The following is a 15,143-nucleotide window of genomic DNA, read 5'->3' as shown; positions in this document are numbered from 1 at the left end:
GTACGTGCCGCACCACAAGGTCCACCACAACGGCAAGGATCGCATTGTGTTTAACTGCAGCTACCAGATCGGATCACAAAATCTGAATAAAGAACTCTTGGCCGGCCCAACACTCGGCCCCTCCCTACTAGGCGTGCTACTACGCTTCCGCCAGGACAAGGTGGCTATCAGCGGCGACATCAAAGGGATGTTCCTGCAGGTGAGACTAGTGGAGGAGGACAAGCCCCTGCTGCGGTTCCTATGGAGAGAGAGGATCGGAGATGAGCACCCAGCCATCTATCAATGGGAAGTCCTCCCTTTCGGAACCACATGCAGCCCATGCTGTGCTACGTTTGCACTACAAAAACACGTCGCAGAGGACCCAGCAGCAGATGAAGAGGTCCAACAAAGTGTGACAAATAGTTTCTACGTGGACAACTGTTTACAAAGCGTCTCGACGCCGGAAGAAGCCGAGGCTCTCCTACTCAAGCTCCGCGCCTCCCTGATCAAAGGCGGCTTTGATCTCAGGCAGTGGGCCAGCAGCGACCCGCAAGTACTGCGCAGCCTCTCCCCCGAGGACAAGGCAGCGAGCAGCGACACCTGGATGGCGACCATCCCAGGAGAAGCCCAAGAAATGACACTAGGACTAGTCTGGCGCTTCAAAACAGACTCGCTCCATTATAGACACAAACCCCTGACCAAGGAGCAGGGAAGGTCGACGGCAATACCGACCACCAGACGGAGTGTATACAGAACACTCGCCAGACAATATGACCCGTTGGGATGTATTCTACCTTACACCACCAGGGCAAAGATGATTGTAAGAGCGCTATGGGACAAGGACCAGGGCTGGGACGATTCCATACCCGAACACCTTGCATCCACATGGAGAGAGTGGGAGACGGAACTCCGCTCACTCCCAGGTGTTAATATACGCCGCAGCTACTTCCCACCCACAGTGAGGCCAGAGACATGCAAGATCGACCTGCACGTATTCAGCGACGCCTCCGAAGTAGCCTACGGTTCGGTGTCCTACTTGCGTGCCCGAGAGGAGGGAGGAGAAATACATACTGCTTTCATCCTGGCTCGCTCAAGAATAGCCCCACGAAAGCAACAATCTATCCCGCGTCTAGAGCTCTGCGCAGCCCTAGCAGGAGCGCAGCTCGCCACGTTAATCCAACGTGAACTCACCATCCCGGTGCAAAGAACAATCTTGTGGTCAGACTCCACGACAGTACTCACATGGATCCGGTCTGATTCGTGCAGATACAAGGTCTTCGTGGGAGTCAGAGTCACCGAGATTCAAGAGTTAACAGAAGTAGCGAGCTGGAGGTATGTGGACACCAAACACAACCCAGCTGACGTCATCACCCGGGGAATGTCCCTGGATGACCTCACCCGTCACAACCTCTACAGTGACGGACCAGAGTTTCTCAAGCTCCCCGAAGAAGAGTGGCCTACACCCACCCCACGGGAGGCGAGTAAAGAGGAGGCAGAGAACAAGAAACCTATGTTCTGTGGGTTGACACACACACCCGTCCCCACAGACCCCGATCTAGACGATTGCCTCACCCTACAGAGTGCGCAGCTAAAGACATTTCTGTGGCACCACCCAGAGGTTCAGCCCACAACTGACATTTCAGCAGCTGACTACGAAGAAGCAGAACTTCTTCTACTACAACGAGCCCAGAGAGACTCGTTCCCCGATGAGCTAGCCTGTCTACAGGGAGCAAAGCCCGTCCCATCAGACAGCAGACTGCTCCACCTAGCCCCCGAGAGCGACGCCCATAATCTCATCAGAGTGGGTGGTCGTCTGCGGAGAGCCCCAGACTTACCGGATGACGTCAAGTACCCGATAGTCTTGAACAGCCGACACAAGGTCACAGAGCTGATTATAAAGAAATACGACGAGGATGTGCACCACGCAGGGGCAGAGAGAGTCTTCGCGGAGATCAGACGTCGTTATTGGATACTGCAAGGGAGAGAAGCTGTGCGGCGCTTCCAGCGAACCTGTCTAGACTGTCGTAAGTGGCGAGCCCAGCCCAGTATACCCCGGATGGCTGACCTACCTCCCTGTCGCCTCCGACTCGGCGACAAGCCTTTTCACTCCACCGGTATGGACTGTTTCGGCCCGCTGTATATAAAGAGAGGAAGAGGAACCGAGAAGCGGTGGGGTATTGTATTCAAATGCATGACCACCAGAGCGATACATACCGAACTCCTTCCAACCATGAGCACAGACTCATTCCTTATGGCCTTTCGAAGATTCACATCACGGAAAGGAAAACCGTCTACATTGTTGTCTGATCACGGGACAAACTTCAAAGGTGGAGAAAGAGAGCTGAGAGAGAGCTTCCAAGCTATGGGCCCAGAACTTAAGACCCACCTTGCTCCATCCCAGATTGACTTCCAGTTTAATCCCCCGAACGCACCTCACTTCGGTGGAACTTGGGAACGAGAAGTACGTTCTATAAAGACAGCCCTGTACGCCGTGCTTGGGGCCCAGACCGTGGCGGAAGAAGTCCTAATGACAGTCCTCACGGAGATCGAGGGAGTATTGAACTCAAAGCCCCTCGGTTACGTCTCAAGTGATGTAGCAGATGTCGACCCAGTCACCCCCAACACACTCTTGATGGTGCGGCTGGACCCCGCGCTACCCCAGACAATGTACAGGCCTGAAGAAGCGAACGGCCGAAGAATGTGGAGGTACAGTCAAGTACTGGCTGACAAGTTTTGGAACAGCTTCCTACTCCACTACCTACCGTCTCTACAGACCCGCCAGAAGTGGGTGAAAGAGAGAGACAATTTGACAGAAGGAACAGTCGTCATGATTATCGACCAGTCACTACCCCGAGCTATGTGGCCGGCTGGCCGCGTAAGCAAAGTGATCACCGGTGCCGATGGAAAGGTCCGAGCAGCTGAAGTGCTCGTCCAAGGGCGGACCTACACCCGACCCGTGGCGAGGCTAATAGAACTGCCAAGGCTCCCCGATACTATCGATGACGACCATGACCCCATGACTTTGTGAATTGACTGACCCTTACAGCGGACATTGAGTAGTGGACAGTGCGGTTAATCTGTCTCTGCTTAGCTAATTAGGTGGGACTAATTAGGGGGCGGCTGTTGTGAAGGATCAGATTAAACCGAATATATATATTTATTTATGGATATATATTGAATAGTATTTGTATATCGTTTGATATCCCTTGTATATTCCTTGTACATATACACGGAATATCCCTTTAGTCTACTATAGCCCATAATAGTTCATTCTCTTATTGGACAAGGACCTGGCGCCAGGAGACAAGCCCCTTGGAGCCAAGTTCAATGGTACCGACGAAACATGTCCCTACTAGCCCCGGCTCTGCGCAGGAATACGGCTACCAAAAAGAGAGTGGCACTATTTGTTCACTGTGCATATAAATATGGCGCAAGTAAATGTAGAAGACCTCTTTACCCTTAGTCCTTTACCCTTCTACCCAACTAAGTAACAGAACGTGAAGCCTCACCCCACGATACCGCGTGCGGTGTAGTATGGCCTGTTTGGCCTTAGAATAGCATTGAGACCTCGTGCGAATTAATAGCTGAATTGTCAGAGTTTGGCACCGTATTTCTATTAAGTAATAATAGTCTATTATGTATGGTGCATCGTGCGGCTAGAGTTCTAAAGTGAGCAGCATCCCCATCGCTTCCTCGTGTTATCTAGAGTCTTAGCCAGGTTGGGCAGACCACACGTGGTGCTTTCATCCGAGGAGTTCTAGGCGAGGACCGAGTGGACCTGTACATTGGATTACCTACCCGACGACTGCTGAGCCCTATGCGGCATGGAATATATATTTGCTTTGCTACTTTGATTTGTGGAGCGGATAATCGCCAACACCGGTGAGTGTTGGATTTACCCCGAAAGGAGTCAAGGTGAGACGGCGCTCAGACCAGACTGAGGTCGCCTCGCTTCTTCTTCATTGTGGACCTACAGCTACAGCTACAGCTACAGCCTACAAGAGAGCCAAGGTGTATTCATCTGTGGATCAAGATTCTACTGCACTGTCTTCTGTACTTGAAGTCTCCCTAGACATCGTTGACCAGACGGGATACTGCCGACGGCTCTCCTACCCCCCCTACCGGCTTACAACCGGGAGGACCCCTACAGTATATCCAGCTATAATCATTAAGTGTGCCATCGTTATAATTCCCTAAGAGCCAGGTTGTATACTTGCTTCCTGCGTAACCAGAGATTGGACATTCAGTGTTGATTTGCCTACGAGTACTCATTTGCCTTACAAGTGCATTCAAATCATAAATGTAATAGTAACTATTATATGTACCTTTTGCTATATATTAAATATTTGATTATTACCTTTGTGTGGACCCGATTTCATTGTGGGAAAGTGTTCATCATATTTAGATATCGTGTACTGTATGGCCAGTAGTTAAAGTACATAAAGCGGTAGTGGTTTAATGATACCATACTTATCAATACAGTCAGGGAATTGTACCCCTCAGTTACATACACTGTAGCACTCAACACTTTGATGAACATTGTTGCTCAGCTGATAGAGTTGTGCCCTTCCTGATGGCTTGTCGTACAGAACATGTAAGTCGCTTTGGATAAAAGCATCAGCTAAATGACTAAATGTAAATGTAAATGTATGTCATAAATGTCCTGATTAGATTAGATTAGATTTTTATATCTGTATGTTGTGTATGGCATAAATGTCATTATGAATTGGAAATGGGGGACCTCGATGTAAACAAGACAAAAGTCTTTCTCTGGTCTGCATCCCCTTAACAATTGTCTGTATTGAGTTGTACTGTACTGTACCCATGCTGCAATCTGTTAATAAAAGTTTTCAATCAATCAATCAATCAGACTCATTCGAAAATCACCTACAGTAAAACTGTAGAATTTCAGATGTACAAATGGCTGTAGAAATACTATAGTGAATCACTATAGAAATAACCATATACATAGTATTTCTTTGGTAAAACCACAGGAATACTAGTGTTTCACCCTACATTTCTATTGACTTTACTACTGAAAAAAGTACATGGGCAGTCACAGAAATGTAAACGTAGATATATATGGTTTAAATATGAAAGGCATATTCAGTAGAAACAGTTAGTCCTAATGCTATCTATACGACTGAATAGCTAGTGAACCGGAGTACAATGGATGTGGTTCAAAGACATATGAAAGGCATATTCATCAGAAACGGTTAGTCAGTCCTATGGATGAGATTGAATATCTAGTGAACCTGAATGAAATGGATGTGGTCGTCAGCGTGCTCCAGCTGCTCCACCTCCACCCCTCTCCTCCTCAGCTCCTCTATCTCCTGTTCCAGTTGCTTCAGGACCCCTTCAGCCTGACTGACTGCAGTCTTCTCCTGGGCTCCGATCAGGGCCTTCACCTCCTTGCGCCTCGTCTGTATGCAGCGGATCATCTCAGAGAAGATCTTATCACTGGCCCTCACTGCTGTCTGGGCTGAACTCTGTTAAGACACAAAGACATGAATGGACTGCACTTTTATAGCACTTTCTTCTAAAGAGCTTTACAACTTATGCCTCACACACACACACACACACACACACACACACACACACACACACACACACACACACACACACACACACACACACACACACACACACACACACACACACACACACACACACACACACAATAACAAACTTTCTAACGAAAAGATGGCACAAAAAGTGATTACAAAGGTTAATAAAAAAAACAATTTTTCCCCTCTTTTATATATAGGAACGCTCTGAGGACCCTAGCTGGAGCCTCATTCAGTGTCACTTTGACTACGCTTGCACTTCATGGTACAGTAACATCTCCAAACAAATGAACACAAAGCCAAAGTAGGAGATGTCCACAAACACGCCACAAGAGGGAGCCCCACTGACCTGGTCCTGCAGAGAGTCAGGACATGCATGGGGAAAGACGCATTCTTTTACTCTGCAACTGTAATGTGGAATGCCCTGACAACATTCCTAAAACTCCTGAACTCCCCTCTCGGATTTAAATCGGCCCTAAAATCATGGCTCAGCAGCAACTCAAATTGGTCTTAATTCGTTTTTTTTTTTATCTCTTATCATAATTTGGTTTTTATCTGTTTTTATCATGAGTTGCTTTTAAGTGTTTGCGTTTTTTTTTTTTTCTTTTAACATTAGATGACTGTATGAGTTTTCAGGTTAGGTGTTTTTGTATTTACTTTTAGGGTGTCCTGTCTGTGTACATGGTCCATTCGTGTTTTTGTGCCTTTTTATGTTCCATGTAAATGTACCACAATGGAAAGAAGCCATGGCTTTATTGTGTTTTATCCATTTGATCAGCGTTATGACACTTTTATTCAATTGTTAAAATGGTGTCTTACTGTTGTATTCAATCACACACACAGACACACACACGCACGCACGCACGCACGCATGCATGCACGCACGCACAGACGCAAACACGCACGCATAAATAAAAAGCATTATTAATTATTAAGATATTGTTTTTTCTTTATTTAGACAGTAAGATGGTGGAGAGGGATGCAGAATAGGGCAGATACAGGAAAGAAGGCTCTGGCAGGATTGGATCCCAGGCTAACAGGGGTACATATGGTTCCAGAGTAGGGTCCTAACCACTACACCATCTCTGGGCACATTGGGCCTCATTCACCATTTCTCTTATTATTTGTCTTATATTTTTGCTTTACCGTCTGTTATCTCAACACACTGGGATTTTAAAGTCGTATTTGGGAGCAATTGACCAATGGTAGGCTTTTTTATAAAAAAAATTATCTGGGTAAGAGTTTCTTATCTCGGTAAGAGTGCTCTCGAACACTCTTAGAATTTGGTCTTGCCTAAGAGAAAAGCAAAAATAGAAAACATTGCTGAATCCCAGGTAAGAACAAAATAAGAAGAAATGCTAGTTAAGAACTAAATCTGTTCTTATATCGCTTCGTAAATGAGGCCCATTGTGTCTTGCTCAAGGACACTTCGGCATGCTTCCAGGAAGAGCTGGGATCGAACCGGGAACCTTCAGATTACCAAACGACTGAATGCCAAAAAATGCATGCGTGTCCTATGTGTCACCCATTTTGCATGTGTGTTTGCTGCATGACGATGTAGCAATGTGCTACAAATAAAGACTTCTTCAAAGTCCAGTTTCATATGACCTCACCTTCAGTGTCTCCACAGCCAGTCTGAGTGCTTTCAGCTCCTTCTCTCTATCCTGGACTTTGAAAAGACATTCCCCCAGCTGTTTCTGTAACAAATCAACGTAGGAAGAAGAGTTTTAGGTAGGGACTTCATTTAAAGCTACACTAGAGACAGCTTTATCTATAGTGTAAGATTTGCACCCTGTGGCCATGAGAGGTAATTGCATCTTGTTTAAACATGGCGGATGAGAGAAAACGGTAACAAACTAGAATGGTTGCTCGTCGGAGCACATATGTCCGCAACATGCTATATAATTGGGAATAAATATGTCCCCCCAATGAGTGAAGGAGGTATGGCATGTATTATATTATTATTATATATTATATTATATTATATTATATTATATTATATTATATTATATTATATTATATTATATTATATTATATTATTATATGTTTTATATTGTCTCTTGTGGTCTGTTCAGGATGTGTGTGAGTCACAAGTGCTTTCTTGGAGTTTGTGGTTTTCATTGGGATTGATGTGCCTTTAGCGTACCGCTGCTGTCGGGACAAAACCTCATAACTCCATTTTTTTTAATTTTTTTTTATTATATAAATCAACTCCGTAGATCATCCTCCATATGTGTGTGTGGGTTTTACAAAGTTTAAACAATGGGAAAGCATTAAACCGATCATCTGTCTAAACCTCCTAACTCTATTCACCCTCAAATCTGTGTTAGTTTTTTTCATCTGCTGAAAAGTTGGGTTTTTGGAGTTATGAGGTTTTGTCCCGACAGCAGCGATACACAAGTTGCTTCCAATAGAAAACGCAAGCGTTTACTCTGACTGCCCAACCAGAAGTCTGCAAGTCATGTCATGATTTTTCAAAACACAACTGAGTAACACTAGCTACTGGAAAACAAGAGATGTGCTGGCGGCCTTTGGCCACGCTGTTCACATCACAAAATGAACTCCTCACTCCCTCACACTAACCTTCTGTTTTTAAAGAATCAAACTTTGAAATTCACTGACCTGGTTAAATTCAAAACGGCGCAAATTATGTTTAAACTTTAAGTAATCAATAATACAGTGCCTAGTAACATTCAGAACATGTTCACATGCAGAGATGGTATCTACGGGTTAAGAGGGAAACTGCTCCTAAAACACCCTAGCAAATGGGAATCTCGGTCTGTGGGGTGTCACTTTGGAACAGCCTGCATGAGACGTTAAAAATATTAGAACATTTAAAAGCAGTTATAAACAAACATTCTTAAACAAATACATGAAAGAGGCAAATCTAGAGTAGTACTGTTACTTATGATTATGACATAATCTATTCCTTGCAAATACTGCTTTTTTTTCCTTCTCCATTTTTTTTCTTTTTATTATCATTTACTATAGATAGAGAGCAATAATCTGTCAATTGTGTGATGTAAGGAAGGGGCAGGACTAGATAAGCACTGCTTCTTTCTGCCCCTTCTCAAACTAAATGATATGTTTTGGTTTCTTTCTTTTTATTTGTATGTGTGTTTGTGTGTATATATGTGTTTGTATGTGTGTATGTAGATATGTATGTATGTATATTGTTTTTGCTTTTATCAAATTTGTTGTGATAGTTATGTGTGTTGGTTCGAGATAAATAAAAATCAATCAATCAAAATGTCTAATTTATATTAATATAAATTAGACATTTTGATTGATTGATTTTTATTTATCTCGAACCAACACACATAACTATCACAACAAATGTGATATATATATTATATATATTATATATAGCTGTTGCCATGTAAAACAATTGGGCTGTTGATGAGATCGCACTGGGTGAGGCTTGGCCATTGCACTTTGTTTGTGCTGACTCCTGTGAATGCCGAGCAAAAGGCGTTGTCTCTCTGATGGTAAAAAGGTGAACCATAAACACGCCACAGAAGGACTAAATAAAAGTCAATGGAGAATGCTGGGAATTCCTGTTGCCTGACGTGAAACATGTTCCCACACACTCATGCCTCTGTAACGTTCTGCGCCAAAGCACAGGTTGATCGGCCGTATAGTTTGTGATATTGTGTGGATTCATGTATTACTGTCTTTTATCTTGTCCGACCCAATACCTTGATTGCGTTTGCTGAAGTCGCAGTATTTTTCCATGAAAAGGTTACATAGGTGCCTTATTTAAACATGTCAGTTGTTGCAGATTCAGGTAACTAAAGGAAAGTGAATTAAAACCTGCTGAATTCATCAAATATTATTCTATTTTACACCTGTGTGCAAATCCCAAGACCTCGTCCTTCAGTATGTTTTATTGTATAACTGCTTTAGAAGTAGGTCAACATGAAGATCAGGCTGATCTTTGGACTGGGCGGGAGGCCTGCACTGAGAACATATTGCAACATACTGCATCTCTTGTTAGGTTATGTTCTTAATCTATTTTCCTCAGTAATCATTAACTTGTTTCACTTGTGTTTCGTGATGATCTAATTAAACACCTTTGTTCATTGTGGACCTTCCTCATTCTTTAAATGTGATCTTCGTCATGAAGTAGATTTTCTGGTCCTACCTGTTTCTCAGTCCTCTCTGCTGCAGCTGACACCGTGTCATGGCCTTTATGTTCATCCATGGTGCACAGATAACAGATACACTGCTGGTCCGTACGACAGTAGACCTCCAGCAGCTTGTTGTGACTAGAACACAGAGAGGGAGAGAAAGAGAGGGAGAGAGAAAGATAGAGAGGGAGAGAGAGACATTTCAGTCTATGTGAGAGAATTGTTGAATATATATAGAATACAAATGTTCTAGAATGTTTGATTATGACATCATAGTGTGACATCACAAATGTTCTAGAATGTCATATTATGACATCATACTGTGACATCACAAATGTTCTAGAATGTGCTATTATGACATGATACTGTGACATCACAAATGTTCTAGAATGTGCTATTATGACATCATACATCACAACGGAACATGTTTGAGTACCATTTGAATAATATAAATGTTTGGTAAGGCTGTCCCCGAAGCCTGTTTTTGGGATTCAAACTTCATCAGGGTTCTTCCAACGGACGTTCGAACCTTCGTTTTTAATAAAAAAATTAAAAAAAAATGAAAAAATAATGTATAAATTCTTTTTTTTCTTCTTTTTTATATCCTCAAACTAAATCCTCAATTTGAATAAAGTGATTCAAACTTCGTCAGGGTTTTTCGAACCTTCGTTTTTACAACAACCTTCGTTTTTAATTAAAAAATTTTAAATTAAAAAAATTATTCGAATTTATTTTTTATATATCCTCAAACTAAATCCTCAATTTGAATAAAGTGATTCATCTGATTAAATGAGTCTTTTTTCTTTTATTAAATCAACTTGCCAGCCCCCTGTCAACTGTCAAATGATGTCAACTGTCAACCTGAATTAACATTCAGTATTCAATATTGTCTGATTCAATATTAACATTCAGTATTCAATATTGTCTGATTCAATATTAAGATTCAGTATTCAAGTAGAACAGCTAGCTAGCTGTTGTGGACACTCACCTTTCCACAGCAAAACGGTCGGCAAGGCACCTTGGTTGAGAAATGCAGGCTTCAGTCTATGTTGTTTAGTCTATCTGTTCAGTCCTGTTTCAAGATGCTGGTCTTCTTCTTATTTCTTCTTATTTGAATTTCCGGCAGTGTAGACGCATCGTGGCGTATTACTGCCCTCCGCAATTCTTTGTATGGGCTCTTCGTCTTCTTCTACTTCACCTTCTTCTTCTTCTTCTTCTACTGGACCCCGTCATCAACTACATTGTCCATTGGAGTGCAGCTAACGCTGCTACTTCCTGTCTGAGCAATATATATAGAACACAAATGTTCTAGAAAGTTTGATTATGACATCATACTGTGATCACAAATGTTCTAGAATGTGCTATTATGACATACTGGGACATCACAAATGTTCTAGAATGGTCTATTATGACATCATACTGTGACATCACAACGGAACATGTTTGAGGTCCATTTGAATAATATAAGTAATATGTTTGGTAAGGCTGTCCCCGAAGCCTGTTTTTGGGATTCAAACTTTGTCAGGGTTCTTCGAACGGACGTTCGAACCTTCGTTTTTTATTAAAAAATTTAAAAAAATTAAAAAATAATGTATAAATTCTTTTTTTTCTTCTTTTTTATATCCTCAAACTAAATCCTCAATTTGAATAAAGTGATTCAAACTTCGTCAGGGTTTTTCGAACCTTCGTTTTTACAACAACCTTCGTTTTTAATTAAAAAATTAAAATTAAAAAAATGATTCGAATTATTTTTTTTAAATATTTATTTTTTTATTTTTTATATATCCTCAAACTAAATCCTCAATTTGAATAAAGTGATTCATCTGATTAAATTAGTCTTTTTTCTTTTATTAAATCAACTTGCCAGCCCCCTGTCAACTGTCAAATGATGTCAACTGTCAACCTGAATTAACATTCAGTATTCAATATTGTCTGATTCAATATTAACATTCAGTATTCAATATTGTCTGATTCAATATTAACATTCAGTATTCAAGTAGAACAGCTAGCTAGCCGTTGTGGACACTCACCTTTCCACAGCTAAACGGTAGGCAAGGCACCTTGGTTGAGAAATGCAGGCTTCTGTCTATGTGTTGTTTAGTCTATCTGTTCAGTCCTGTTTCAAGATGCACAATGAGATCTTCTTCTTCTTCTTATTTGAATTTCCGGCAGTGTAGACGCATCGTGGCGTATTACTGCCCTCCGCAATTCTTTTTATGGGCTCTTCTTCTTCTCCTTCTTCTCCTTCTTCACCATCTTTTTCACCTTCTACTGGACCCCGTCATCAACTACATTGTCCATTGGAGTGCAGCTAATGCTGCTACTTCCTGTCTGAGCCCCCCTCCGCGGGACCCTCCTTGCCCCCTGCGATCTTATTCTGGGCTGCTTTGTCCCTCTCAGCCCCCTCAGCCAATTCGCTATACACCTCCTCCCAGCCCAGACCTTCCAATCCCAGATGTTGAACCGCTATCCTAACAATCATCTTCACCATCGCTGTTTTACCCTTAGCCTCTGCCATACCAGTAACTACCCCTGCCACGAAGGCCACAATACCTAATTTCTCCTCCCTTCCCCTCTCTCTTTCCACCTGCTCTACCCTCTCTGCCACATGCCCTCCTTCCACCCCCTGCACCCTTTCTTGGCTGCCCTGTCCTACCCTGCTAACCGCCTCAGCATACGACAACTTACCCTCCCTTCTCACTCTCCGAACCGCGACCTCCTTCTTCATCACCTCACACCCCCTAAACGCTACACTATGCTCCCCACCACAACTACAGCACTTCGGCTTCACTCCCTCTCCACACTTCCCATATTCATGTTCCCCGCCACACCTAGCGCACCTCAGCCCCTTCCTACACGTGGTAGCTATATGGCCAAACTCCTGGCACCTATAGCACCTAAGAGGATTCTGGACAAATGCCCTAACCCTATACATCCTACGCCCTACAAACACCTCCCTAGGAACAACCCCACCCTCAAACGTAATCACTACCGTCTCCGTCACTGCCCTCTCTGCTCCCCTCTTCATCCTTTCTGCACTCTTAACTATGCCATTACGCCCGTTCTCCTTTAGCTTTTCCACCAGCTGCTCTACTGTAACCTCGACCGGTACCCCAGCTATCACCCCCTTACATCCCCCCTCCCCTACTCTCGCCACCCTACTTATACCCACCCCACCAATGCTCCCCATCTTCCTAGCCCTCTCCACCTGCCCCTCACTAGTTTCAAGTTTCAAGTTTCTTTAATAGTTGTCATACAGAAGTACAGAATACTTTCATACAAAATGCTTCTTACTGTTACGCTCCAGAGACTGTGCTAGACAAGATAGTATCAAATAACATAGTATAGCATGTAATTTAGAAGAAGAAAATGAGGTCACAGTGTTCGGTATAGACATATGTACAATGTTCTGAGTTACCATATAATATACAATACTATGCAGTGTACTAATCAGGCATGCGTTGTTCATGGCACGGGGTACCACTCAGTGGTACCTCACTGAGTATTAAAGATTTGAGCAGAAGCGCGTGCACGCACATGCACGCGCTCGCGAGAACGCGCTGCGCTCGGCTCGGATCGTTGTGTTTACCTGCGGCGCTACCTCGCATTATCATAACAATAGCCGCTATAGGCTGGTGTCTTCAACCAGTCTGGGACTCTTTGTTCAACCCCCCACCCACCACCACTCACCCCCGGACAACAACACACTCTGCAAACAGCAGCAACCCGGGACATTCCATATCTACATCACAAACTTCGGGACTGAGTAGATAATTAATTAATCTTCTCTTTATTTTTATTATTTATATTAAAACTGAATCAAACCATAAACAAGGTTGCCTGTTGGGATGTTAGATCCTAATGTGAAAAACTGATTTTATATGTCTGCACTTTATGTGCTCATTTTATGCCTGTCTTAATTCTGTTGTGAAGCACTTTGAGCTGCAGTTTCTGTATGAAAGGCTATACAAACAAAGTGTATTATTGTGCGCGAGGGAACATATGCGCATGCGCGCGGGGCCGCGCGTGCGTGTGCGCGCGCGCGTGCGCGCGGCGTCATTATCCTGCGTGGCGGCTCAGCCCATAATAACAACGCAACGCTGGTACTAATGTACAGTACTATATAGTGCAAAGCAGAAATGGGATGAGGTACAATTTAGGTACAATTTACAGTAAGGTGTACGAGTTGTAGTGCAATCCTTCATCAATAAATATAAAGTGTGGGGAGTGGGTGCAATTTGAATAAAGTGATTGATCTGATTAAATTACTATTTTTTTCTTTTATTATTTTGTTAGTGATGTAATATACAATTGGTAAACACTCTGATTAACCAAAACACTTAAAAGAAAACTGGATGAATTATTATAATAATATGTGGTTGGCACTTCTTTATCGTTGCTATTGTAGATAACTGTGGCAATTCTAAAGTTAATACATACATTTTTTTATTCATTGATAACCCAAAAAAAACATTATCTACTTGAGGAGAGAATGTGTAAGTGTGTACACACTTACCGCCCATAATGGGAGTAGGTATGCGTTACTCATAAATTGTTTCTGCTTGGGGAGAAGTCTTGGTTTTGGGGAGAGTAATACTTAGGGTTTCCAACCTGCTCTACTTCTAGAAACAAAACAGTGAACAAAATGTGTATTTTAGCAGCTTTAGTTCACCAGTTTGATAAGAATCTATTATTTGGGAAACAGAAAATACTCTGTTACACTATAACCACTTGTAGGGCTGGTCGATATGGCCAAAAATGATATCGCGATAACGATATTGATAACAATATCATATCACGCAATATCCATAATTATCGATATTGTTATAAGTATTCAAAAATATATATATATTTTTTTAAACAACACATGTATGTTTATTTTGCAGCAATTCTTTGTTGTTGCCGCCATCTTTAGTGTTACATCCCCTCACACTCCAGTTCTCAGGCTGCAGCTGGTTTGAAAGCGAAAGTAAACCAGCTTCTCTGCTGGCTGTGGCTCCAGAGGAGTTGTAGTTCTGGCTCTGCTAGTTTCTTTTCTATCTTTTGGCGCTTTTTTGGTGGACAAACCACCGCACATGTGCACCGTGACTCGTGACTGGAGACTAGCTCTGCTAGCACACATAGCCTTCTGTGTACAGACGGTTTCAAACTGTATTTTACATTAGAAAGCAAACAAAATAAATGGACAAGAGAAAAATAAATCTCAATTTGGTCAGTATTGTCATTTGGACAAGCAAAGCCATTACTTTAAGTTGCAGGCAAGAAAGACAAGTCTGTCCACTGTCTCTGGGTTTAACACAAAAATAAAATCCGATATTATTTTTTCCGATATTTTTCCCCCCGATATCGATTATTAAAATATATCGCGTTAATTATCGTTATCGTTATATCGCCCAGCCCTAACCACTTGAATGTGTAAACACCATGTCTCATGCCTCACCATAGTGTGAACAATATGTATATATAT

At 42.6% G+C, this 15,143-nt stretch overlaps 1 protein-coding gene across 1 annotated transcript in view; it reads right to left on the bottom strand.

Annotated features, from left to right (window-relative positions):
* The window catches only part of LOC311226363 (E3 ubiquitin-protein ligase TRIM47-like), a gene marked incomplete at its 3' end in the record, with an annotated part of 98,286 nt that overhangs the window by 43,937 nt on the left and 39,206 nt on the right, over positions 1 to 15,143 (bottom strand). Inside the window, exons 9-11 of the mRNA XM_084311792.1 lie at positions 9,691 to 9,814; positions 7,160 to 7,243; positions 5,235 to 5,468 (exon numbers count right to left, since the gene is read on the bottom strand). Of these exons, the coding sequence (XP_084167918.1) occupies positions 5,235 to 5,468; positions 7,160 to 7,243; positions 9,691 to 9,814 (442 nt within the window). The remainder of the gene's footprint in view (positions 1 to 5,234; positions 5,469 to 7,159; positions 7,244 to 9,690; positions 9,815 to 15,143) is intronic.

The sequence above is a fragment of the Notolepis coatsorum genome (assembly GCF_963971535.1).
Source record: "Notolepis coatsorum genome assembly, chromosome: 1".
Taxonomy (NCBI): Eukaryota; Metazoa; Chordata; class Actinopteri; order Aulopiformes; family Paralepididae; genus Notolepis; species Notolepis coatsorum.
Note: the sequence above shows the minus strand (reverse complement) of the source record. Positions and strands in the feature narration are given on the sequence as shown.